The sequence below is a fragment of the Serinus canaria genome, chromosome 19 (assembly GCF_022539315.1).
Source record: "Serinus canaria isolate serCan28SL12 chromosome 19, serCan2020, whole genome shotgun sequence".
NCBI lineage: Eukaryota > Metazoa > Chordata > Aves > Passeriformes > Fringillidae > Serinus > Serinus canaria.
In genome coordinates, this window is record NC_066332.1 from 3,710,430 (window position 1) to 3,738,354 (window position 27,925).

Sequence of the window (27,925 nt, forward strand, 5' to 3'; positions counted from 1 at the left end):
CAGCTCCCTGTGCAGCAGCTCTGGGAAAGCAGCACCTCAGGGGACACAGCAGGACAGCAGTGAACATTTCACCTGACACTTTCACATCACCTAAAAATCTACTTTTGCTCTTTCATTTTCAACATCCAGCAAGGAACTGACTCTTCTCACATTAATCTTAACGCAACAAAAGGACTTGGGAACTACAAATGAAAATTCTTGTGGATTACTCAGTAATCCAGCAGTAATTTATACCTCACTTTGATATGCAAAACTCCTGAAATCAATACTGGTTAAGAAAAAAATGTTGCCTGGGAAGGTCAAAGCCCTGGCAGTGCCCCAGGGAGAAGCTACAGCTGAGGACACAGGTCTGGGTGTTGCCCAAATGACACTGCTCTGCTGCAGCAAGCAGAGACTGAAGATCTGATGAACAGGTAAAAAATAATCTAAAGAACAGGGATAAAAATATTCCCACTGTGTGAAGTGTGGCATCAATGTCACCAACACGATCCTTTGTGCCTGGCCAGGTTTGGAGAAGCTGCTTATCTGCTAGGAAGAATGAAGCAGAAATTGAAAAAGAGAGTCTGTGTGTGTGTGAAACACTTCCTATAAAACACCCTGGATTTCCCCCTTCATTTCAGTGCTCAGCAATGATTTTCTTAGCACACTTCTGTTGGGTTGAGTTAGGAAACCACCACTTTGGCAGGAATTGCAGGAATGAGAATTCTTTAACCACATCTTTTTTCCTCAGAGCAGGAGGAACCACACAGAATGAAAAACTCCAAGAACACATTTAGCAACAGGAGACACACAAACCTGTATTTTGGGATTTGAGGCAGAATGCTACAATCCACTGGGTTCATTTTCCAGTCCATTTTTCTGACCACAGGTCCAGGCTGTTAGAGATGAATTATGAGGCTGATTCTCCTGAATTTGGAAGTCTTTCCCTGGGCCAGATGCAAACACATCCCTCCAGGGAGCACAGCACGACACCCGCTCACTCTGCCAGATGATGATGAAGGGAAAACTCCAAAGATAATTAAATGTATTTTTCAACACAAAACTGACTCAAAACCAGCACAAACAAAAACCATGGAGGGGCTGCCAACACCGAAACCGTTTCCAGTAAAGCTTTATCAGAGATAATTCAGCATATTTCCATTATTTTATACTAAAATATATCAGTTCCTCCATAACATTTTCATAACATGAAAAATCAATTATGTTTACATATTTATTATAATCTACATATTTTTCATAGCAGCTTTTTCACAATAAGATTAAATATATGCACCAAATAATCAGTTAAGTCCAATAAAAAGACTTGTTATAAGATTAAATAAATGAATTTATTTATGGTACTGCAGATCTTATATTGCCAACTATAGAGCAACCAAATCCTACAAATCCTAAACAGATGCACAAGTGCTGATCAGGGTCCCTTAGGGTGGAGGAGGAATCAAAGAAAAGGCAACAGGGAGAAGTTTGATCTCCCAACACACAGATCCATTAATAACCCTCCTTCATCCATCAAGCTTTTTCATAAACCCCCTTAATAAACACTTCATCTGCAAATGGGAACATTCCCAAATCAACCAAATAATCACCCTTTATTTCAAACACAAGCCCCACAGTTTTACACATCTTAATTCCAAATGTTTCCAAATCCCAACGGCAGGATGGCTGATTAGAAGCCCTTGTTGACTTTTTAGCACAGGGTTATTAAGTCTGCAAAGAAGCCTTTAAATCCAGACATTTTGGGTGTAACAGTGTGGGTTTGCACACTACACAAGTCTCTATTCCCTCCAACTCACAGGCACTACAAAATGGAGTAAAAAATTGTGTCCATCCCGCTGGACTCTGCTCCAGAGGAGAACCTGGGGACTCTGTGACATTTGGGGGTGATGGAATACATGGAATCTGTTAGGAGCACTCTAAGTGGATTGTGAAAAGAGTTAATCAAGTTCTTAGAAAGGTATTTCAGTGCCAAGGCTTGAATTTATTGGGTTATGATATGACAGATGGAAAAGTGCTTTTGAAAGAGCAGAAAAAGCTGTAATCTGGGAAGCTGCAGCATCAAAGCCACTGCAGATGTCAGCTTTGTTTACAGACAAACAACAGGGTTCTTTTTGCCTGTCCAGACCAAGAAAAAGTTTTTTTCCCTGGCAGATAATGGTAAATAACACTTGTTTCACTATTCATACAGTCAGCTCTTTGCTAGGAGGAGTTATGTCCAAAACCTTTGCCTCAGCTATAACCATCATCATTTTCATTTCCAATCAACAGTTTAGATCATATCCTTCTTACCTGCACTATCAGAATAACTTCCCCTAAATTACAGTATAGGCTTTGTAAACTGCTTCTTGTGTCTTTATAAAGATCGTTATGATGCCAGCCAAAATGAAAGTATTTGCACCCAAAAGATTCCTTCAGGTGAACTCATGTTTGGTCACTTTTCAGATGACTGAACACTTGAGTAAATAGCTGCTGGGACACTGTGCTCCCTTTTTACACAGTGGGACTTTGTCAGTCCCTTTAAAGCCAAAAGAAATCTTATGATGTCCCTCAGAGGGTACTTTCATATTCATGTTCTGTGCAAAAAGTGAACAGAAACCCTTTTTTTTGGGAACTTTGAGGAATTTGTGTGAAGCACAGTTTTCACAGCACGAATTATGCAGAAATAACTAGAATCTCAACCAGGAGATAAGAAGAATTACAGAACATGTATTTAGTAGTAAAGCAACCTGAAGGCTTAAAGCTGCAATATTCATCTCTCAGGGTGAAATTCAGTACTGGGCTGGGATTAGAGGGAAAAGCCTTCCTGCTGAGCTTCCACACAAGGCAAACTTAATCCTCTCCCACTCCCTAGCCAGCACCAAACCTCCCCAGCACTGCTGAGCACTGGAACTGTTCCCCCAGTTCTGGTTAAGCATCCCATGGGCACTTACCTTGCAGTGAGAAAGGGAATAAAAGACAAACAAATCCCACCAAATTTAACCCAAAGGAAGGTGAACAGCAGGGGAGGAGAAACACTGCAGCTTCAGCCCGAGCCCAGTGTCAGTGTCTACCATGAGAAGCTCCAGACATCATGCTGACAGCCCCAGCCACGAGCAGGCTGTGGAAGTCTGATGCTTCCCCCAAGTCCCTTTTCCTTGGCTGGGAGGAGGGAAGGTGGTGATGAGGTTTGGCAGAGTCCAGGGGGGAAGCAGCCATCAATGGAAGGCGTAGAGGAGCAGCAGGATGGTGCAGACGCCGATGACGCCGCCCAGGATGAGGGAATCCCGTCGCTTCCGGAGGTTGATCCTTTGGATCAGGCTGTTCACTGCTGGAAAACGGTCTGGAAGGCTCTGAGTCAAGGTCACAGCACAAACAGGGATCCACCAACAAGCCCCAAAGGCTGGATGGGGAATGCCAACACTGGAACTACTCCCAAGCTGGAGGAAGCAGGAGCAGTAAAGGCTGGTGGACAGGGAGCAGGATTGCAACTGCACTGACTGCAGACCAGCAGAGAGAAGGGAACAGCCCAGACAGAGCTCCCACAGAATTCACCACCTGATCACCTCAATTACCAGCATTTTAATCTCCAGTATGTGAGGCTTAGTTACTTTTATTAATTGTGTTTAAATGAAAATGAAAAAAAAAAAAAAAGGGCGGTTACATAAAACACTTGTGCAATTTTTTCAGTGGGATTCTGTTACTGGTGAAGAGAACAACCAAAGGCATTTGACTGAGAAAATCCTGCACATTGCATGACCCACACACTGTGCAAGCTCTGTAAAACCACCAGGGTGTAAATCTATCTCTTAATGTACAAAATACAACTGCCAACAAGACAATCAGAGCTTCATGCCTTTGGAATCGAGAATCTTTTTAAGGCCAAAGCCTACTGAGATTTTATTGGAATGTTCTTGCCAGCTGCTAAGAACTGTAATGAAATTTCTGGGTTACCAAGATGCATCTTTCCAGGATGTCATGTGTCTGACCAAACAGTGCTGACACTGTCCATTGACAGAAGGGAAGGAATAAGTGGGAAAACCACAAACCTGCCTGACCTGACAGCGTGGCACAATCTTCAGCCCTGAGACAGAACATGCAGAGAAACCAACAAGCCAAAACCTTACAAGAGTGTGACAGACAAGAGGATGCTCAGGCCCTGACTACTCTTAGCTGTAAACCACAACAAGCTTCAGCTGTTTTGAAAGCAAAAAGCAGGACCTGAAATGAAACTACTTCTAGAATAGCACACAGCAGGGAAGGCCATGAAATGCTGCTGCAGGCCTCTACCTGAAAATGAAACTCTGTTAATTTATAATGCAGTGCCCAAATTTGACCAAAACCAACTTATCCACCACATTTACCATTAAAATGCTTCAGTCAGGTTATCAGGTGAGCCTGATAAAATCCTGGCCTGTTTGTCACTGCTGACAGCACAGGTCACAGAGCCACTGGCACTGCTGATGACAGAGTGAAATATTGTACCACAACTCTTCTTAGGCACAGGCAGCACCAATTTTCAGGAAAAAGGATACTTGCCAAGGTATTCATCTTGCTTTGTATTGACTTCAACATCCCTCTCTGAGAAGTCATATTTTCTTTTGTTGCCATGGCAATGCTGGGGAAAGAAAGAGGATCAAGTTGTTGGTGCTAAGAATAATCCACAGCTCACACAAGAGGAGAACAAGCAGGCAATGCTTCCTCAGAGGACAATGAATGGGGTGAAGCAACATGAATGAAATCACAATTTTTCCATTAATCTCTTTCTTTTACAGTTAAATGGTTTCAGTTTTATATAAGCTGTTAAAAGTGTGAAACACTGAGGTTTCTTGAAACAGGCAGGGTTTGACTTTCCTCCTCCAGCCCCAATGAAAACTGGTGTTACCTTATAAGCAACATAAGAATTATGCTCTCATGGCTTAAGCTTTAAATTTAGAAGTTTGTTTCATCCCAAATGATGCTTCCATCACAGCACAGAAAAAAATCACTTTCTGAGATCTGGTCCTAATTAAGAATATTCCCCATGGTATATAAGTTTTCATTTTTTTTTAATTTCTTTACCAATACAAAACTGAATTTCCCATTTCAAATTTAAAACGTTTTGGAGGTCAGAAAAAAAGCAACTCTCCTCTTAAAACCAAGATATTAAATGAAGATTATAAAGAATTGTTCACTTGACAAAGCTTGAAGACAGTGCCTGAGAAAGAAAAATATGGCAAATACTGATCTCCTTGCTGGCATGTGTTTCAAGAACACATAAAGCAGGACAGAAATACAACAAGGCTTCATAATAACTCAAAAAAGTCACCTCTACTGCTGTTGAATTCATCTACAGGAATAACAATGATTAAAATAAGTTCTTGGATGAGTTTATGAGCCTTAAATATGGAGGGGAAATGTTCTGGAGGAGTAGAAGTTAAGTGGAAAAACACAACAGAAAAATATAAAAGGAAACTAAAGCTGTCATTTCAGAGGTAGGAAAATGTGAAATGCTGCTTTTACCTGATACAAACATACAATTTTTCAATGCAGGTATTTTAGTCCTCTAAAGCAAAAAAAAGACCCAAAACTACAAACTCACAAAACCACTGAAAAGTTGCTGTTAAGAAAAGCACTCAGGGAATTTTGAATTACTAAGAATCAAGTTAGAAAAAAAATAATTCCTATCTGCACACAGGAAAGTTTGTTCAGTGGCCTCCAGATTCCTATCACCCACCCCCACACTGACTTGATATTTGTCCAGATGAGTTTTTAATACAGTGTTTCTTAAAGAACTTCTGAATTAAGTCCCATATTTTTGTAAGATGCATCCAATGACTCATTAAAACATCCATTCATTTACAGAAGTGAAAACACAAAATGATTGCCAGGATATAAAGTGCTCCTGAGCCACCTCCAAAATGCCTTTAGAAATAATTATTCAGAGAACATAAGGTTCCTGCTTTAACATCTGGGGAGTGAAACTGTCCATTTCACATAAAAAGGCAGGATGTAAAGGGTTAAGAGATTGAAACCAATTTAATTTTTTTTTATCCAGTATTTTCAAGAATTTAGCTCAAAGGGCTGGGTTTTATTGGAGAGCTCTGAAGGAAAAAAACCTGGGGTAATTACCATTTTTAATATGATATGGTCTAGTAATGAAATGTAATTGTGATATTCATGAACAAGAGTTTAACTGGATTCCAGCTACTATTAACAAATCAAAATTCAAGCAAAAAGCAATGTTGTTCACATATAATTTGATTATTCAACCCTTGAGCTGGTTTAACTAAGCCTTCAGATCTGCAAAGGAGATTATTAAATCTAAGAAGCAGAAAGCAGAGTTCCTGGGGACCAGTCCAGAGATTGGTTTTGTATCTTGGGCACTGCAGCTTCCTCATATCCTCTGTCAGACAATCTTGGTTTCATTCCCATCCCTGACATATGTTCATTGAATGGCTGCTGCCATTGCCTCACTGACAAATGCATATTTTAAAAAATGGATCCAGTTCTTGCCATTCACAAGACTGGCCCCATTGAGTCACTCCCAGCCCAACCCCAGATCTGCAGGACCTGGTTCTGCTGTTCCAGAACTCATGTGGACCTTTCCCATCAAAAGCTGAAACATTTCTTACTGGAACAGAGATGACCCCAATTCCACATTTCCCTTGGAAGGCAGCAGGAACTATTCTCAGTGCTGCACTGGCTGGAACTACCAGAGCTGGGTGTAAACCAAGTTTCTAAAACCAGATGGTCTCTGGCCTGCTCTCTATATTTAATATTAAAGCCCTGCTCGAGCACAATGCTCAGCATTGCTGCACTACTGGAGAAATCTCTCCCAGCTAAGCCCAAGGTCACAGCCATAAAACACCCACCTACCTCTTCCCCAGAGCAGCAGGAGAATCTCAAATTCCTGTGCTTGCAGTCATATTTCCCTCAAAAGTTCTGCCACATTCCAAGTTTGCCCTTGATTGCTCAGCAGTGCCGTGGGTATGTGAGCAGCCAAACCTCCCTCCAAAGCAAACCCAACTGATATTTGTACTCAGTCTGCTCTTTTCACTGGCATAAAACCCTCAGGGTAATAAACACTTCCAGGCATTACCCCAGATAGACAAGTCTAACATGCAGAAATACACTTTTAATGCTGCCTGACTTAGAAGCAAAGAGTTTTGAGTTAAATCAGTGTTTAAGCTGTTATTTCACCCCACACTGCAGCCACATCCATCCAGTGTCACTGAGGGAAATGTACCAAAAAATCAACTCCTGGCTTCACCTATTGAGACACATCAGTTCTACACTGCTGGGGAACTGAAACAAAACTCTAAAGAAAGAACTTGTGTGATTTAAAATCAAATAATTCACGTATTACTGGAACTCCTGCTTCACTCTGCATGCCATGAATCATACTTGCTCATTGAAATTCATGACAAGGTCTATGATTAGGGAATGGACTCTGTGACTGTGCATAGAAATGAAAGCTCTAGGTTTAAATTGGTAAAAATTCTGATTGCATCACTTATTCTTTGTCTGGAGATACATTTCTATATTTGTATCTCCAAATATACACATATGAGTGTGCATCAATGCATACCTACACTCACACCCTGGCAAACTGCTTTATATATTCCTTTATTTATTCCATTGTTTCCTTTGATGAAGCCTAAGATGAAAACAGAAGAAACAGTTCTCCATTTCTCCAGGAATGCAAGTGATTTTGCCTGGACACTCTGGCAAGGTGGTTGTGAAATGAGAGAATTCTCAAAACATGGCTCATGCCTTTAAAAAGTCAACACTCAGTGCAGCTGAGTTTTTCACTTTTATTAAATCCTAATTATTACCTAAAGAGATAGACCAAATACATAAGGAGACCATTTTTTAAAGATGAAATTTATGGCTTTGGTCTGGCTTCAGTCCAATCTGCTCATATACAAACATTGATGGATCAGCCCTCAGAAAGAGAATTACAATAAAATCCTAAGAACTTGTCACACTGTGCAGGCAAAACTATAACAAATATTCCAACTGAGCCAACATAAAAACACAAGTTGTTAGAAAACAAGAAATAAATGGTCTGCTATTTTGGAGAAGCGATAATGTTTGAAAATGAAAACCTGAGAACTCCAAACATATTAAGCAAAATCTCTGCTTATATTTAAATCTGGCCAAGAGAAGTGAAGGCTGTTCCAAAAGAACTGCAGTACAAAGTATCACATCCCACTCGCTTCTGGAGAGAAATATGCTGCAGTAAGAACCCATGGCATGTAATTCATTTAAAAATTGATTAAAAGTTTAGTAATAATGACACATCTGGAGTGACAGCTCTGCTCAGTGCTTTGGTTACTGAATCATTTCAGCTCAGGTGCCCATGCATTCCCTGGCATGGATGTTTGCTCTGTGGAGAGCAAGAGTCAGACTCCTCACTTCTCCTGACAGAAAATCAGAGCAAGGGCTCACAATTAGTGGCTGTAGCTCATCAACAAAAGCCTCTGCAGACTCAAAAATGTGCTGTCCAGTGCTGGGAATCAGTGCTTAGTAACAAAGCCTGAGGAAATAAAAGTGTGAAGGAAATAAAAGGTGATTTCCTGACTGGCTTAATTAAAAAATGAGTAATGAACTGCAGCAGATGTAAACCTTGAAGACAGAGCAGTAGCCAGAAGAAGCTAATTGCATCTCAAGGAATCTGTCCTCAAACAGCTTCTTCTGCACAATTCCCTCTTTTATTTGGGTTACAATAGATAAAACAATTGGTGAGTTGGGTGAACTCCCATCTGGTAACTTCACTGGGAAGGCAGCAGGATTTGCCATCAATTAATGTCCCACCCAAACACTTGCCATTACTGGGGACCACAAGGAAAAAAAGAGTTCAACAAAAAATTCACCCTGGTTTTAACAGAGGCAGAATTCAACTCAGATATAAGGGGAATTACATTTCCTACTCCATATCATTACCAAACCAGCTCTTTTTGTACCAAAAAACTCTAAAACATTTTTGGCAACAACTCAAGCAAGAATTTACTCCAGATAACAAATTGTGCAAGGTTGAGAGCTCTGAGCTCCTCTGATGACACACAGTCCAGATGCCAGGCCAATGACACAACTACAAGTAATTACATGTAATTTTGCAGGATATTAAGAGTAATAAATCACCATATGCTGCTTAATGTTGCTTACTTGGAGTGGCAGCAAAGAAGAAATTCACCAAGCACTGAGCATTTTTGAGATGGAAAAACAGGGTTACAAGCATGGCAATAAAGGAGAGGTCTTTACTGAGGAAAGGACTAGAACCCAAAACAAATACAGCTGGGCTAAGCTGGAGAAAATTTCTGTGAGGCTGTGGTGAAACTGCACCACATTTTCAGGTATTATTGCACTGATCACTTCTGGTTCATCACTGCACACTGATGTGGTTTAACACATTCTTCCTCCATGTTAATTATCCTGAGTCCACTGTGTGTACTTAACCAGCCAGCCCTTAATGGACACAGCCTTGCTGCACCTCTAATTATTCTTCTTGGTCATCTATGTCAGTAAATGCATTGTCTAGAAGCATGTCTTACTTGCTTTCTTACCTTTTGGTTTTTTTCTGTTTTGTTTTAAAGAAATAATTTAAAATTTAAAATCATTAAATTGGGCATTGTTACAGTTTGAGTTATTGGTCTGCCAAAGGAAAGGTCACAGATAATAAAATTTGTGTTGCTCCAGTTCTAAAATGTCTAAATCAGTTAGAGAAGGTATCATTTAAGTATCCAAACAATGTAAGAACCCCAAAAGATAAATAAATGTACAGCAGCAATAACCTCTCAAGCAGTTGAGGTAAAAGCCCTTACCTGTATCAGCTGCACACTGGGTGCTGAATATTCTGAATACATTGAAAAGTTACAGAAATCAGGTTTTAGAGGAATGTCACCGTGAGAAGAAACATCTTGACTACTGGAATAGCCCTCAACAGCTCAGATTCACTCTGCTCCAAAGGTGATTCACCTTTGAGCAGAAACCCAAATTTTCTAAGCTAGGGTGAATAAAATATTTAAGCAACATTCTAATGTCAATATTGAATAGGAAAAACCCAAAGCAAAGCCACCAACAATTCATTGCAATACTGCCAAGGAGCTGGAAACAATACAGTTAGGGTATAAATATAGTGACTGATATATTTAGACACAATTTAATGGAACTGCTGATTGTATGGAAAATAAGGAAAATTTTTACATTCATTCCTACCTTATTGTTTCTTCTATCAGTCGATCTGAGCTGAAAGCCAAAAGAAAAAAAAAAACAAGTTAAAGAAAGTAACAAGCACTAAGTACTACTTTAGATCACTAATCAATGATCCCCATCATCATCCTAATAAATTTGCTCTTAGAATGCTTTATTTCTGGATGTTATCACATTTTGCTACTACATAAGTTTGGTTTATATAGAGTTTGGAGAAGATGCACTGGAGTCTCCTCTGGAGCAGAACAGCAAGAGCAGCTGCTCAGGAGAACACATAAAACACTGAGAGGACAAGAAAAGAGGAATTGGCACTGTGATTTATGGAGGACTGTTTGGAAAGGAATATTAGAGAAAGGAGTAGCTAATTTTATTGATTTTAATCCTGCCCACCCCTTCAAAAAATACCATTAATGATTAAGAAGCTGAGATTGGGTCCATCTCAGAGCCCTGCTCAGGATTAGCTCCCCAAACACTGGTCCATGCTGGCAGAGTCCTGTGGAACAGCAGCTGGATGAGAGCTGAGCTGATGGAACACAGCACAGCCCATGTGTCACAGCCAGCCCTGGTGACAGTGGCCCTGCCCTGCCTGCCACACATTGATCCAGCCTCCCTGGGAAAGGGCAGCCTCCAGCACAGCACAGAGAAGACATTTCATTTAAAAACCCAACACACACCATTAAAGAGAGCAACAAGATCCTTGGAAGAGTGCAGCTATTTCTCCTTTTCTGTACTCAACTTTCACACAGGGTTTTCACTGCCTTGCAGGCAGCTGTGAAATGTCACAAAACCCCCTCTGGTCACAGCAATCAATATCTCCTGCCATGGAACAGGTGCCTGCATCATTCCCACAGTGCAGAAACACCAGTGCACCCCTACAGCTGCTCTGTTTATCCCACAGATTCACAAAAATTCTTGGAGAATAGCAGTAAAAAAAAATTGAGTTTGCAGTGTGAGGAGGAAATCAGCCTGACAGAAAAGTAGTTTTGTGTTGTACTGGCTACTGCTTTCAGTAGTAAATCAGAATTGATTGCTTCCACACTCCAAGATGCCAGCAGGGCATGGCCACCTCCATCCTGCACCCTCCTCATTCCAAGTGTTTTGCCAGCCCCCAGAGCAGCACAGCTCTGCCTCTGACTCAGCCTGAGCTGCCTGATTTGGAACTTTTCTCCTTCCCACAGGAATTCTGGAGATCCCCCCACAGCTCCAGCTGGAGGAGCGTGCTGGGCCACGTGTGTGACCTGCTGGGGAGGGGGAGAGGCAAACACAATGACTTTATTTCTCTGTGAAGAGAACTGAAAACACCAAGGTTGCTATTTCAGGCTGTCCATTGCTTGAAATACAGACACAGAGCAGAGCACTAAAAATATTTTGCTCAATTTTAAGCTGCCAGGGACTCGACTGGGGCGGCAAACAGAGCCACACTCTCTAAGATTCACATCAGCTGTGAGCACGTTGGTTTAAGCAAATAAAACCAGTTTTATTCACTGTGTGGTGTTTATTACACTGGCACAGAGGAGGGAAACACCCTAGCTGTGTGCACAGAACAGTCTCACAGCATCTCCCCATGTCCCCAAGGCAGGCAGAACAGGGAAGCAATGCATTAAAGATTTCTGTAATCACTGAGTCTCCCAGAGACACAATCCAGCTGAGAATGTGCCTTTCATAGATAGTCTCTAACAGACAAGTGTGTTATGTGGGCAGGGCATAATCAGAATAAACTGCAAAACCATTAGAAAACAGCCTTAAAAGCAAGAGCAGTGCACAAGAATGAATCATTTTAGAAAAGGTTCCATTATTTAAAAAAAAATTATCAATGAAAAGGTATTAAAAACCTTGCTGGTAACAAGGTTACACTTAAAAAAATTCTGTGGAAGAAAATGTTACAACAGCCCTATTAAAAAACCTACCTTAGAAAAATCATTACCAGCTCTTTGTCCATTTAACTGATGAAATGATAGAATTTTTATGCTGATGAACTGAAGATGACAGAGAAGCTGAACACTTTTACAGACCTCAAGTGAACTAGGATGTCCTCCAAGGCTTTTAGAGCACCCAAATTAGGCTTGCCAGTTTGCAGCAGGGACACTCACTGCTTTTTATGCTAGAGAAAGCTGTAGATGAGCAGTTTTATTCCTTAGTCAGACACATAAACACAAAAATTGACTTAAAAGCTTCCGATTACATGACACTGCTTTATTTTTCTGTGTGTATGTATGTTCCTACACACACAAAAATAAACTCTGGCAATGTGGCTACCTGTAAAATGATGATAGAAAGTCATAAAATGTATAAAACCAGTTCTGAACACCAGCACACACAGGCATGAGCTGCAAATGCCAACACAGGGCATTTAGCAGGCATCTGAACCTCAAGATCAAATGTTCCTCAACTGATGTGGAGTCACCCCAAACATTTAAAAGGATGAGATACTCAGGAATTTTTTTTCAGGATGAAGATGTGTAGGTGAGGGCAGAGTAAAGGAAGCACAGATTTATTAGCTCAGCTTCCAGTGTGCTCTTCCCAGCCCAAGAAGAATCAGCTCTTGAGAGGATTTCCAGACTCATCTCTCCTTGCAAGGGGAACAAACTCCACAGCAATGGCCACGACATTCCCTGGCACTCTGGTAAAGGCAGGCACTGTGAGCAGGAACATTGCAGGGATTCTGCTGTGCAGGTTTGGATTCCTTGGCAAATACAGATTGTAAAGTTCACTCACAGTGACACCCAAACAGAAGCATCTGTTTCATTCATTTTACAGCTCATAACCATAAAAATAAGTCAGATTTAAGGAAGATCAAGAACACAAAGTACAACAGGGCCCAGAGACACAAGGGAAGTTTGCAGATCTCTGACTATTAATAACCTGTTCTCCACAAATAGAAGCTGTTCTCACAATTAAAAATAATGTTCATTTCCCAGAATAAAAAACTAACATTGAACGAGGCAATTGTGCTTAACTTACATATTCAAAACACTACAAAAAGAAGCTCTTAAATTAAAATCTATTGACTTTGTTCTTCTGCTGTCTAAGCAAAGACAACAAATCCAGTGGACATTTCCTTATGAACATCCAAGCAAAAGATGGTTCTGGGCATTATTAATCTGACTTGCCATCTGTTTCAATAAACTCTGCATTTTCACCTGTCCAGACAGACAAAGCTTTTTAAAAATACTACAGGAAAGAAAGGCTGGAAGCTGCTGAGGCAATCACCTCCTGTAAGGAATGGCACAAGCCCAGCAGCAGCAGCCATGCATATGAAACACCCAGGCCTCTGTGCAACTGCTGTCTGCAGAAAATGGCACAGCTTGTCCTTTCAATATGCAGACAGGTAAATTAATCTGAAGGAGAAATTAAGTGAAATATGCCCCTCATGACAGAAAAGAGTCCTGCTCACAATATCAGGCTTTTAGAGCTAAAAGCAAGCATTTTATATTGTTTGTAAGGCAAATCTCTGGGTCTGTATTTCAATAAAATTCATTAATACAGGTGAATACTTAACTGAGGACTGGGCTTCTCCCATATCCACAGATTTTTCTGTTTATACCCAAACCAAGTGAGAGGAATAGGGTAGAGCAGTAAAACTCATCTGCACACATCTCACAACATGCTTTAAACCTTTCAGATGAAATTAAGGGCAATATTATCACATAGAATAATTTAAAAGGGATAGGGAAAACCCTGAAGAATAAACTAATATAGCACCTGATAACTATTTTCTTCCTTTCAGAAAGAAGAACTACAGAAATAATAATTTTACTTTGTTCTTTCTCTAACTGCAAGATAAATCACTAAGTGTCTGCTCTCTCAAACTGCCTCCAATAAATCTTTCAGACTTTCACAGTCCTGGATCACCAGGCAATGTGGAGCTTCCAGGAATGCAAATCCTGCAAAACACACTCTAATCCAAATATACAGGTATGAGGCAAATCTGATTTATACACTCAGTTATTTCCATCATCATAATAACAGAATAACAAAGAAAAAAACACTGTGCACACACACACAAAAAACCACCAAACATCTCTAACTCATTTTTTCTGCTTGCCATCAACATTCCTGATCATATTAAAAATTCATAAAATCATTAAGCTCTTTAAAAACTTAAGTAGAAGAATGTAAAGCAGAACACTTTTTTCCCCTCCCTGTGATAACAAGATATTCCAGATTTCATAACACTTGTCCTAAGTTTGATTCAATTTAGTTTCAAAGTTGCTAAAGAAGACAAGAATTGGTTTAAAAGTGTATTTATTGACTAAGAGCAATATATTTGACCAGGAAGCATACATCTTCCACTTCCAGCATGAGAAAATCTGGTTAAAAACAAAGGCATGAAGCATTTTCAGGGATGAACAGTTTCCCCACAGAAACCACTCCAAGAGCAAATAAAGGTTCCAATGCTGACCCAAACTGCTCTTTTGTTGTTTTTCTTTGAGTGTTAACTCAAGCACACATCAGGATGCCAAGGAAATGCAATTTTGTCACACTGAGTGTTGCAGAAGGCAACAATCAAACACAAAACCCAGAGCAAATGTGAGCATTAATCAATGTATAAATTTGCTCAACACCATCACACCTACCATCTCTGAACACCTCAGTAAGCTTATTTCTGCACATCTCAGAAATCACTTTTGGTAAGAATGAGGAATAGTTGCAGAATTGGAAAAGAAAAAAGCACAATATCATGTTGCTTTTCATCAATGCAAGCAATTTGTTAAATCTAGAATGAAAGGCACTGGAACAGAACCCATTGCTCTAGGCAAGAGTAAACCAACATTGGCTGGTGCTGAATTTCTTTCCAGATGGAAAGAAATTGTACATGAGGGCAAAAAATACACAGAAGGCATCTCTTTTCACTCTAGGGAAGAATCTGCCAAAGGATTTCCAGGAAAATAATCTGGTGAAACCTCCTCCCTCCAACTGCAATCCTGTAACACAAATTCAGCTAAAAATATAACTTCTAGCTACATCACTAAGTAAATACCTCAACTGTTCATCAACTCCAGCCATTTGGAGTTTAGATACACTAAGAAAAGCACTTTCTTTGCAGCTAACACCTGTAAACACATACCTAATACAAAGATTAGTTGTTCTAACTCAGTTAAAAGGAGGCAAACAAGTACCAAGGGATTTTCTCCCTTAAAGCAGGGATCCACCTTCACAGGTCTGACAGCAACAGCTGTTTCTCCTGGATTTCCAAAGGGTATAGCCTGCACCTCCACTGAACTCCATGGAGTTGTGTGGGAATTATCAGAGTGGAAGAACTGTTTCTCTAAAAGAGGAGTTAGCCAAGAAAGCTCTTTGGCATGCAGATGACTGGGAAAGTGCCTGAGAGCCCCAAGGGGGTGAGCAGCAGCAATACTTCTTCCCTTAGAGCAAATCTATAAGGGAGTAAGAGCTTCTCAATAACCTGCAGTGCCCAGTTTACCCAAAGAACTCAGGTAAAAACTTCAAAAATGAGAACAGCTCCTGCTGCCCACACGAAGAGCAGCAGTTGGTTGAGCACAAACCAGTGCCAGGATGGCACCAGCAGGGTGGTGGGAGAAGTTCTTGGAGAGCCTGACCCTCCCCTATAATTGCTCCATATTACCCATAGGAACAAAGTGAAATAAGTGAGGAGGGCAGGCCTTACTGTAAGTCATTATCAGCAACCACAACTGTCAGAACAATTCCAGTAACTTCCTAATGGACTCCATCGGCATTTCCTCAAATTTTACATCTGCACGCTCTGCCAGCAGCCAGGGCAGGGCTGCCTGCATTATTCCCCTGGTTTAGAAGATGGAATTTGGATGGGACCTTGAAGCAAAGGGAAAGCCCCTCACAAGCAAGCAGCACAGGCTCTGCTATCTGCACTGCCCTGGCTGCAATGGAGCTCTCCCAGGATAACCTGTCACGGCTGATTTGTTGGGCACACACAGACAGGGGATGCTCAGCTTACAACAAACACAAGCTGTTTGTAATCTGTGCTGTAACAAAATAGATTGTATCACTTTTCTAGCTCAGTGTTTTTTGACTAAAGCTTGGCAAAGCTAAAGAGCCATTCTACTGTTCACACATTCCTAAGTAACCAGGAAAACACAAGGGGAATGTCTTCTGCAAGAGACCCATCACATAAAAACCTTCATAATTAATATCTTTTTAATTTCCAGTCCAGCTAACACAGAAATGAAGTGAGAGTTATCCTTAGGATGACAACCCAGCTTCAGTGTAGTATGAAACCCTAAAATCCACACTGACAGACATGTGATCTGCTCCCTGACTGCATTTTCACCTGCTGTGGTTTTGAGGGTTTTTGGGAGAAGCCCTTCATGCAGCTTTCATGCAGGACTTGGCTGAGGTACCTGATTTACAACTCTCTACCTGCCTGTTAATTAAGTTGCAGAAAATGATTCTTCAAGCTGCGTAGTTAACTATGCAACATAACAAACACTTGTGGTTCAAAATGTAAAGTGCACACTACATTTCAACCATCCACAAGCCAAACCCAGGATGCAATTCATTAATGGGTAAAGATCTCAGCATTTTTCTTCTGACCCAATTTCCCAGGGTTCTCAGGGCTTTTTATCTGAGACTGAACAGGATGCATTCTTCCAGAAGTGCAACTAGACTTGATATAAACAAGTCTCTCAAGTGAGAGGAAAACACTCTACATCTTTCAAATCACAACAGAACTGAAGTCCTTGAAAAGTTCTAAACAGAACTCTATTATTAGGATAAAATAGGGATGCTTTGAGGGTAATTTGGATCTAGTTCTGCTTAGCATCATGGATTGGATGGAACACAAAGGAATCTGCACAGCAATCATTCAGCAGGCAAGAATGAGAACCTAATTCTGATGCATTAGGAGAGGCTGAAATTAAATAAAAACTCAAGACTGACATTTATGCAGTAGTGTGGTAACTTTCCAGAGATACACTCTGTATATGAGAAAATGGAAATAATCACTATTTAACATATCCAAACACATCAAATTGAGTTCAACAGCTTGTTTTTACTGGAGGTTCCAATAGCAAATAATGAGCAAGCACTTCTGGCCCTAAAGAATAATGAAGTGCACAGCCACACTGACAAAAAAATGACATGCTGCATTAGAATATAAAAGTGATTCTGAGATTGCACAAAAGGAATTCTATAAAACTCCACAATTGTTGATTCTGTTGAAAAGCTGCACCTGCTTTTCAGAACCAACCCATGCAGGAAGGATTGCAGCACTCCTGAAAGCCCTAATTTCAATACAGACCTTAGAGGGGGGAAGCTGTCCTAGTTAAGAAACAACGTTGAAAGGAAAGCTAAAAACAAATAAAACATGCATCAGTGACTTGTTTATTTCTGAAAGGAACAAAATCTTGAGAAGAAACCACAGAGCCCTGAAGTTTGAAGTGTGGTTTTATACCCTTCCCTTTCCCCAGATTAAGACCAAAGTGCTGTTTCTAAGGGGAAGTCCAGAACCAAGAGCAACTTTTTTTTCCCCATTATACATTCAGGCAATCTTTTATTCTGTGAGGGTTTGCTCTTTAGCTCCTGCAGACATTCACAAAGACCTAAAGGAGCTTCCACAGCCACTTTCCCTGGGGTACATGGAATTTCATCCATAAACCTTCACTTTTTATACAGATGAAAGGCAAACAATGAGCTTGAAGCTCCTATTGTCAATGTGGCTACATCCTTTGTCACCTGAATAATTCAGTTTTGTACTGGAAATAACACAGGAAATTCCCAAACTAAGTTTTGTGCTGTGTCTGGTGGGTTTGATGGTTTTTTCCTCATTTGGTGTCCCCATCCCTTCAGACATATTGAGGTATAAAAATATCACAACAGCCATCAGTGTCAGGGAAATTACTGATTACGGTATTGTTAAAGCAATCCAGCTATCAGGAAAGCATGCAAACCAACACTGAGACAGAGAAGCTCTGGTTTAGTGGTTTGGGGTAGAGGTTTTTATAAGTCCTAAATACAGCACAGGAAGATTAAAAGAAATAGTTGATTTTACCTTAATGAAGCTCAAACTATTTTTAGAGGAAAAAAACCTCTTAAATCCTGAATTGCTTGGCTGATTTTCATGATCTTTTATTAAGTTATTTATAAATAATAATAATACCCAAGAGAGCATCTTCCTTCATTGCCTGGAAGCTTTGAACCTCCCCAAATTCTCATTAAACTACTTCAATAACTTGCTCATACAGTCATATAATTATGTATAGTGAAGTTTCTCCTTTCCCAGAAGACATGAATTGTCTCCCTCTTTGAACATTATTTACTATTAAATAAGAACCAGCAAATTATTCTCAGTCTGGTGCTGCAGTTGAGTAGATGATGTGCCCAAGTGTCATTCTCAGTCTGGGACTGTGACAGGGGAAGCTGATCCAGCCACTTCCAGACTGGCCTCTCCCTCTGCCAGGAGTTTTCAGGAGACAGAGGTTCTGCCAGCAGCCTGGGAGATAAAACCCATTCAAGCCCAGACAGAGATAAGGCTAAAGAATCACTGATGCAATCAGGAAAACTCTGCAACAACAGAATAGGAGACAGAGCAGAAAGACAGACCAGAATTGTATTTTGAAACAGGATTACAGGACAAGCTGTTGTGCATCCTTAAGTAAGCCTTTGCAACACCAAAAATCCTCCTTTGCTCAAATCCCTTCTTTGAAAAGCATTTTCTTTGTGCTGCTGCTCAGACAGAGCACAGAGCCCTGCCCCAAAGCCTGAGTTATTCAGTGCTAAGGCAGTGAGGTGATTACCACAGCCATCCAGCACTGGCACATGCTTTTAATGCAGCAATTTCTCAAACTTATTCCAGAAACAAAGAAAACAAGCCAACAGTGTTTGGGAAAACAGCAGCACACCATTGGCAGAGCTCTTGCAATTAATGGCCAGCAGAGAGATGTTTTAACCTAGATTCCCAATCCTTCCTTGCACTGTAACTTCCAGTTCAATGGGCAAAGTGCTGCAGCCCCTCTCCAGCCCTGCCCAGCACCCTCCAAAGCAGGGCCATGCACAGCTCCTCTGTCCTCCCAGGGCAGAGCTGGTTGGGTTTTTTAACTGCTACAGAGCAAAGATTATTCATTCCCAAGTGCTGCTTCAGTTAAAATCTGCATTCAAATTAAGAGAATGGAACCACAAGAACACTGCATTCTGCTCTGGCACAAACAAAAAATCAGTTTAAGATTAAGAGGCAAGTTTGGTAATTAAAAAAAAAAAAAAAAAAAAGAAAGCCCTTACTGGGCCTGACTAAAGTGGAGCTCAGCAGTTCTGAGGCAGCAGAGCAGGCAAGCAGCAGGCACCCAGGGAAGCGCTCATCACATTCCTCCCTCCCTGCTGCTTCCCCAAGCACCTTGGAATGGAAAAAGGAATTGGTGAATTAGCTGGTTCTGCTGCATTCCCTGTTTCCAAGAGAAGGTGAAGGAGATGCAGTGCTGAACTGTGTGTCAGCTGGAGCAGTCACTGCCCAGGCAGCTGTGTGTCCTCTGCAACTGGAAATGAGGGAGGGGATGGGAAGGGAGGCAACCACAGTTCTCTGGTCTTAATCCAACCCTGAAGGTCCACTGAAATCCACAGGAACCCAAGCAGCAAAGTGAATGGAAACCAGGGCATGCAGAACAGAGAACAGGGACTAACACAGGAAAAAGAAATTCTGTTAAGGTAGGAAACTGACAGCTTTCTCCCAGAAGATCAAATCACCTGTAAACAAAAACCCTGCAAGGTGTCTCTGCATTTTGTTGAGCTGATTTCTCTCTGTAAATCAGTGCTGAAGTGAAAATTTGTCAGGAAAGACAATATTTAGAGAAAAAACAGTCACTAAGTCACTCCCTCCATTAAGATATTGCCTGTACCACCACCAAAGTTTGGAAGCAGTTTTCCTGGTGATTACTCTCTACTCAATGTGCCCATTTCTGCCCAAACAACAGCAGGGAATTTGAAATAGCTCTGCTGATAACAAAATGCCATAATGAAAGCAATAAAAGTGTTTACTACTCCAGAGTACTCCACATACATGAAGCACTGCACAAACATTAATTTCTCCTCATCATCTCAGGTATGTATTATTAATTAGCACCATTACACAACTGCTGCAGGTTCTTATTATTCCTCTTGCTCACGTCTCTTATTCCTCTTTTCTCTTTCCCATGCAGCACATGTCCTGATTTGTTTGCTCTCCTCTTTTTCTTCCTTAAAATCAAAGTTCCTTACTCACCTACTCTGGCACCCTGGCCCTCTGTGTGCCAGTTTTGAACATTTTGAGACACACAGGGGGGTCTGAACTCTTACAGCAGGTTCACCTCACCTACCTGCACCACTCACACACGAGACTCCAACTTAGAGGATTTATAAAAATTTTCCCTGGATAGATTCACAGACTGCATAGCAACACTCAGCAGAACCATGCAGTCACCTGACAACAATTAAAACCACAGCTAATGATATCTGCACCACACAGGCACCTGCTTCACCACCAGCCACTTCTTTTAGAAAGGGATAAATGACTAATTTCTGAGTGCTGGAGCTGAGTAATAAAAGTAATAATCACACAGTTGCCCCACAATGACAGAATTGGTGTGTTTTCACCCAGTTTTACAAGGAATTGATCAGGGGTAATAACACCAGTAATTTCAATCTAAACTTCTGAAGATTTCATCAATTTTTATACAAGCTCATCAGTACCCCCTGCTATCACTCACCTACAACACAAGGGAGATTTTCACTTGCATACACACACAATATTGCAAATTTAATCAAGGACATTAGTTCCTTCTTTGCTGACTTAGACTATAACTCATCAATAACTGCAGAATTTCTCAGGGCAGACTCTAAGTTAACAGAATTGTTTCCTCTGAGGCAGCACTTTTCAGAGCAGTTTTTAAAATGCTAAGCTAGATCTATTCATCAAAATTGTTTTCTTTAGATGGAAAACAGCATTAGAAGAAAAAGGATGACTTGTTTGTACCCCTGGCCAAAAGCACACAAACAGAGAAGATAAAATACCTTTAGGGAATGGCACAGCCCCAGGAAAAGAAGATTTCAAAAATGAACAGCAAACATGACCACGCTAGATTGGGTATTTCTTTAAGCATCTGACATGCCAAGAAATCTGAGGTATCAGGTAAAAATATTAACAGGCTATCAATACTCACCAACATCTGTCTGCCAACCTTATTTTTATTAACAGGGGTTTATTTTTTATTTAAAAAATTAGGTGTTATTGTTCATCTCTCCAGAGGTTGGTAAAGCTGTTCTTGAATTACCTGTCCAGAACTCAGACAGGAAACTGAGTGACTTGGAAACTTCATGCCTCCTATGTCCAGCCAGCAGAACTTCCACAAAACCTCCTTTCCCAACAAAAAGCTGATTGATAAAATGGACTGAGCAACAGTGAAGCTTTTGAAGGGAGAAGAACATGATGTATTTTGTCTCACCCTCCCTGGGGTGGGGTGCAGCAGCACAGGGCCCCCTGTGCCCCCTGCCCAAGGGCTGCCCCAGCTCCACTGGGATTGCAAGGTGGAAATCCCAGTGCTGCCAGCAGCACTGACACAGCAGCCAGCCCCTCCCTGGGAAAGGGAGGTCAAATGGATCCAGGATCCTCATGGCTTAATGGAGAGCCAGGCACTGGCAGGGTTTGCCTAGTGCTTTTTGTCATTCCCTGCTGCCTAATGTGTGTTGGAACCTTTGATTCATCAGCATCTGGTACTCACAGATTTCTCATTTCCTCTCCTTTTTTAGGATCACCTACATGTGTAGCATTAAGAGGATATTCTTTGTGGTGTTCACCATGTGACACAAAAATGAAAGAGGCAGATTTAGGCAAAAAGCAGAAGTTTCTTGTCTCTCCTGCTGCTCCCCAGTGAGACACCCCACAAACAATCCCAGCCTGCAGCTTTCTGAAGAGCATTCATGGAAAACACAGCCCAGAGCAAAGCCCAGTTTGCATTTATCCTGTCCCACATGGTTGTGCATGAAGGAAAAGGCTGACAGAAGAGTCTGGCACTCAGCACTGGGGCAGCAGCTCACACATTCTGCTATCAGAACATGCAATAAATATGTAATAGGTTGAAGTACTTAATATAATAAATTAGGCAGGGTCAAGACCAAGTGAATGCTCCAATATCTGACATGAATATGTAATTCCTGTGGCATTATTACACTGCTTTGGAGAATATAATAATACATTGTAAAGTTGATATGCCTGTCTGTGACGGTTTTTCAAGCTCTTTTCATAGATTTCACTCCACTGAAAACATTTGGATTTTTACTCCTGTGTCTTCATGTAAATATATTCATCATCTACTTCTGTCAATTAGTCTGGCACCAGGATTTACTGCACTACAAATATTCAGCATCGTGACTCACACAAAGCTTGTCAATTTATCCTAGGAGCATATTTGGTGTAATTTGCCAGCTCCCGGTGATTTCTTGGGACCTTTTCTTAGCTTTTACAGCTTTTTGGCATGAATAGCTCATTAACTGCTTTCTCTGAAGACAAATATGTTGAAACTCTCTAATAATTTCCTCTGCCAGTATCTTTTTCTGAGCTGATTCTCAATTCAAAAGTTTTGCAAGCTTTGATTTCTTGCCAATGTTGTCTTCTCCTTTTACACTGGATTTCTTCACAGCCCTTACAGTTATCTCCACCTTGCAGAGTATTCCATGATTAGTTTTGGCCCTGTTTACTAAAGATCCCCAACTCACACTTATTTCTGGTTTTCTTTTCCTCAGTGTTATGGTGGGGTTTTTTCAAGTCTTAACATTTTCAAATAATCACCCAGATGGTTTTAAACTATTTCTAAAACTGCCTTAACTTTATTTTTCATGCATTTTAATCCCATACACATACTGCAGAGTTTAGCATATTTAAAAAAACAAATAATCAATGCTTCAATAAATGTTTGGCTCAAATTCTGAAGACATCTGCCAGAAAGTGTTTACAAAATACTGTAAGTTTTCTGCTCTTAATTTTTGCAAACTTTTCAAAGGAATAGACTCAGGCCAGTATCAGTTTCTTAGAAGGGTATTTTACAACTCCAGAAATATTCAACCATTCTATTTCAAGATCATGATTAACAGAAGTGCTAATTCAAGCTTGCAGTCAATTAAGTTTTAAATATATTACAGAAAACTGAGGATGAAGTGGCAATAAGCCACAACTGAAAAAAAAATTGATTTAATTTCCTGTAGAAGTTTCTTGTGCTGTTTTGGCTATAAGCTTAAACATAAGAAAGCCACATGTAATTATTTATTTATTTGTTTTTTTAAAATGCAAGCCTGCCCTCTCGTGTGAGCCTGAGATTTAGCACAACTACAGGCAAGGAGAGAGGCAGGAAGACCAGAACTATCTCCTGACTCTCTAAAAACCACAAATCCTCCAGTTCTTTGCTCTCACCTGTGCTGTTTTTGCTGAACAAGGACACACAAAGCAGCTGCTCAGAACTTAATGCCCTCTTTGCAACAGGAATAACAACAAAGTGCTTTCTATTTGGCTTGTTATCTGCTAACCTAGAATCAATTTGCAAATATTTAAGTGCATAGGTAATTTAGGAATTAATCTCTTCCATCACTTTTTGTCTAGAGACAAAAGGAGAAAACCCAGCCAAATCATGAGAGTTTCTATTTAGTTTCTTAAGCTTTACCCCAGTCAGAGTGAAAGGCATCCACTCCCTTGGGAGGAGGAGGAGGTCTGAGTCACAAGTGACTTGCAAAAGACAACACAAAACTGGCACTGACAAGATCCTAAAGCCCCAATCACTGACACTACCATGAGTATCATCCACCCCACACTGCTCACACTCAGCACAAGCCATAAACATTGAACCAGCTGAGTGAAATTCAGATGTTTCACCCCCAGAGAAGCCAGGCAGTAAAGAGGAAACAACACCTACTTGCGGAGGTGCTCGTGCTCCTTCAGGAACAGCTCTGTTCTCCTGTTGTTCACGCCAGAGCCGCTTTTATACGACCTAAAATCCAACAGAACAGAACCTCCCTGAGAACTGGGAACTCAAGGAGCTTCTTTTGCTTTATTCAGAGCACAGACAAGTGAGCTATGCCAAGCATTCTCTGCACCTTCTCCCTCTGAGGACAGTCCCACACCTTTGCTGTGCCAACACAACTTACTCGATGTCTTTCCGTACTGATCCCAACAGATTCTCCCTTTCCCGTATTGCCAAGAAGTTTGCTTTGGTTTTGTGGAATTCGTGTGTGTAATCCTGTAATAACAAACAGTTATCCCAAAATTAGGGTCCTGAGGTCAACTGAGCAACACAACACACCTACAGGAGATCCAGCCACCTTTAAAATTGTCAATTGTTCTCTAATACAAAGTGCAAGATCAACCCAGGAACTTAACAGCAAAAATGTTGGAAGTTAACCCAAAGTATTCTTAAAATTCACTGCTCTTAAGAGTAGCTGCTAAATTAGATTGCTGCAGCTACAGCTGGGGAGGGAAATCCACTGCAATTCCTTCTCCCAGTTTCAGATACCCTCACCTTTCTGATGAATTGTTTTGTGTTGACATTTCTCATCAGAAGCCCTAATAAAACTTGCTTCTTTGGTGTGGTGAAGACGTTCTTGAGTTTATTCTGTTGTTACACCAGATTAATAAAAAAAAATCTTTTCTAAACAGTAACGATGACTGCTATTTTTAAGATGCAATTTTACATTTTAAACCATTTCAGGCAGGTGGTACTTCTCAAAACACAATTTAACTGGCAGCAGGTGTGCACCAAAACCACTGTAACCATTCATACAAGTGCTACTGCTTTTCACACTGTGTATGGATTGCACAGATACCAAACAGAAATCAAACTGTACACTACCAGCCAAATAAAACATGCATTTTAACAGAACTATATCATGAAAACATGGTTCATTTATAGCACTGAAGGGTAGCTTTAACCATCACATTTCCTTCATCTCCCTTGAGAAGTTTAGGAGCTTTTACAATCATGTTTTCTGAAGTGTGATGTTCCCTTGCACATTGTTACATGACAAGCCACACAGACAAGGTAATTCATTACATTTCCCCTTTTGCTATATAAAACCCACCCACACAAGGCAGCACCCTTTATTGTTCTTTCTCAGCTAAGTTCTAGTCACCAACATGACATAAAAAGCACAATTTACTTCAACTCAAAAGTTCAGCGGGTGCCTGGAGAGAAACGAGATGGAATCAGTGGCATTCCCACCTCCTGGTGAGACACTCCAGTGTGCTGTGATACCAGCAGAGATAATAATAATTATTATTTTAGCCAAAGAAAGAACACCAAGGCAGGGAGGAGGCCCCTTGGTTACCTGCAGGATGTCCCTGTGGCGCTGCAGCGTGTGCATCAGCGCCGCGTTCAGCGACGGCACGCCCGCACTGTTGGTGTACTCTGCCATCTTGTCATTTATCCCAGTCAGCTGCAGGAGGAAAAACACCCCAGAAAATGAGAAATGGCTTATTCTTGCACAAAAATTACAATGCACAAGCTGAAGGAGGCAGCTAGACATGCATACCTTGTTTAATACCCACACTGGGATTTCCTACTATCCGTCACAGAAATCCAGACTGGGATACTGCCTAAATGCTGAAATCAACCCAAAGTAACTCAAGTTACCTTTCCCAGAAGTTGCTCAATCTCCACAGCCATGGTCTCAAACATTCTGTCCTGGCTTGATCCATTTAACAGAGGAGTTGTGTCAGAGCTAAGGAGAAGAGGAAGAGCAGTTACTGAAAAGTTGCATCATTTCATGAGTGCCAGAATTACAGGGGCTGGAAAGCTCCACTATACCCAGGTTTGCTAGAGATTAAATAAGCTCTGAAAAATTACACTTTCTTACTATGCATGGCTTTAACTCCTATCTGAACAGAAGACACAGTATCACCTGCAGGAAATAAATATCACCTCTCCTGGGAAGAAATGCCTGACACCACACACCTGGTACCAGTGTCCTCCTCTCCCCAGCTTTTAATCTTGATTTATTTATTTACTGGCAGGAGAGAGCACTGCACTCTTAGCATGTTACTCCAGCAACATAATCACACCTTAATAACACAGTGTTAGGACAACCTGTGACCTATTAAGCAATCACTGTCCTACAGAGCAACACAGACCACACCATTTATCACAATTAGTTTCACACATCTTCCCTACTTGCTTAAAAACTGAAACCACAAGGGAAAGTCACATCTCAGAACTGTGAGCCTGCAGAACTGACAACTTACAGCCCTCAGAGACTACTCATGGCTCTGGTACTCTGCCTTGAGTGAGAGAAGTAGGTTTGGCACAGGACAGCAAAAATAATGAAAACAATTGGACTACATGGCAAGTAACAGCACAGAGACAGAAACAAAAGTGAAAGTAGGGCTGCTCAAGAGTAACATGATCATTGCTGAGGTGCTCTCAGGCTTCCAGAACTGTAAACTGAGGGAGAGGTACAAAATGGATTCATTTATTAAATGAAATAAAATAGAAATTTTATTTGTTTATATAAAATTTATTATTTATTATATTTATTTAGAATATCAACACACATACCTAAAGCAGCAACACCCACAACGGGCATAGTTAATAAGCAAAGAAAAGGTTGCAAATGGAAAAAGAGGTTGATAATTCCTGCTGTGAAACTGCAGGGAAGAGCTGACAAACAGCACACCAGCCCACCGGGGAGGTGTAAAGCTAAATTCCCCTAATACTGAAGTCCCTGAAAACCTCCTCTTAGTTTAATACAAGAAAAACTCAGAATTAAGCCAGCGTAACAAGCTCGATGATCCCACACAGAACAAAATCCATCTTTGCCCAGTGACCTGTCACCCACAGCCTGACTCACACACCAACATCACATCTAGATTAAAGCCAGCAGCAAGAAGCGCTGAAAGCTCCCCAAGAAGCCAAGCCTTGAGAGCCACAGGTGGGAGCAGCACTCAGCAAACCCCACCAAGCACCACAGGCAGCGTTTAAAACATAAAGAAACGGGCTAGTACCTATACCTGTCGCGTCTTCCGTCTCGGGAGCTGCTGTAGCTGGTGCAGAGCTTGCTGAAGGAGACCAGCTTCAGGTCCAGCTCGTTCTCCAGCTGCCTCGCCTGCTTCCGCAGATCTGCACGGCCCGGGGGACAGTCACGGACCGGCCCGGGGACCCCGCACTTCCGCGGCTCCCGCTCCCACAGCAAGAGAAACCCACAGGGAGAGGGGACCCTCGTGGCGGGGCAGCCCCCAGGCCGATGGGAGGGCGCGGCTGGGGACCCACAGCCCCTCACCCGCAGCCCGGGAGCGTCCGGCGGGGCCGCGGGCTTCATTCAGCAGGCACCGGCGCCTCATGGCTGACAGGCCGGCACCGCCCGCGCCCGCCCGGGAGAGAGCAGAGAGGTCCTAGCGGCGGTCCCGCCCTGCCGTGCCCGGGCCGTGCCCCAGGGCCCCGCAGCCGCCCCGTGCCCGCCGCCCCCCGCCCCACTCGCCTTCCCAGTAGTTGCTGCTCCCCGCCGCCATCTTTGTTGTCCAACGTCAGCGCGGGCCGGGCGGGGCAGAGCGGCCGGGGGGAGCGGGGCAGGCCGGGCCGGCCGGGCCTCCCGCGGCAGCGCCGCGCAGCGGCCGGGCGGGGAAGCGCCGTTGCCGGTCCCCGTCCTGATCCCGCTCCTCCAGCCCCGACCCCGACCCGATCCCCATCCCAAAGCCGCTCCTCCAGCCCCGACCCAGACCCGATCCCCACCCCAATGCCGCTCCTCCAGCCCAGATCCCCACCCCAATGCCGCTCCTCCAGCCCCCATCCCCATCCCAATGCCGCTCCTCCAGCCCCCATCC

The 27,925-nt window shown here is 41.9% G+C and overlaps 1 protein-coding gene across 2 annotated transcripts; it reads right to left on the bottom strand.

Annotated features, from left to right (window-relative positions):
* Window positions 1-1,095: 1,095 nt before the first annotated feature.
* Window positions 1,096-27,655, bottom strand: GOSR1 (golgi SNAP receptor complex member 1). 2 transcript variants are annotated; one of them, XM_009094766.4, is made up of 9 exons: window positions 27,583-27,655; window positions 27,110-27,224; window positions 25,743-25,830; window positions 25,438-25,545; window positions 24,262-24,353; window positions 24,030-24,104; window positions 10,174-10,203; window positions 4,509-4,591; window positions 1,096-3,316 (listed from the first exon to the last, which is right to left on the bottom strand). In XM_009094766.4, the coding sequence occupies exons 1-9, from the start codon at window positions 27,611-27,613 to the stop codon at window positions 3,192-3,194; spliced, it is 747 nt and encodes a 248-aa protein (XP_009093014.1). In that variant the 5' UTR covers window positions 27,614-27,655; the 3' UTR covers window positions 1,096-3,191. The 2 variants fall into 2 exon arrangements, with proteins under 2 accessions (XP_009093014.1, XP_009093015.1); XM_009094767.4 differs by having other exon boundaries at window positions 27,116-27,224; window positions 27,583-27,630.
* Between the last annotated feature and the right edge of the window lie 270 nt (window positions 27,656-27,925).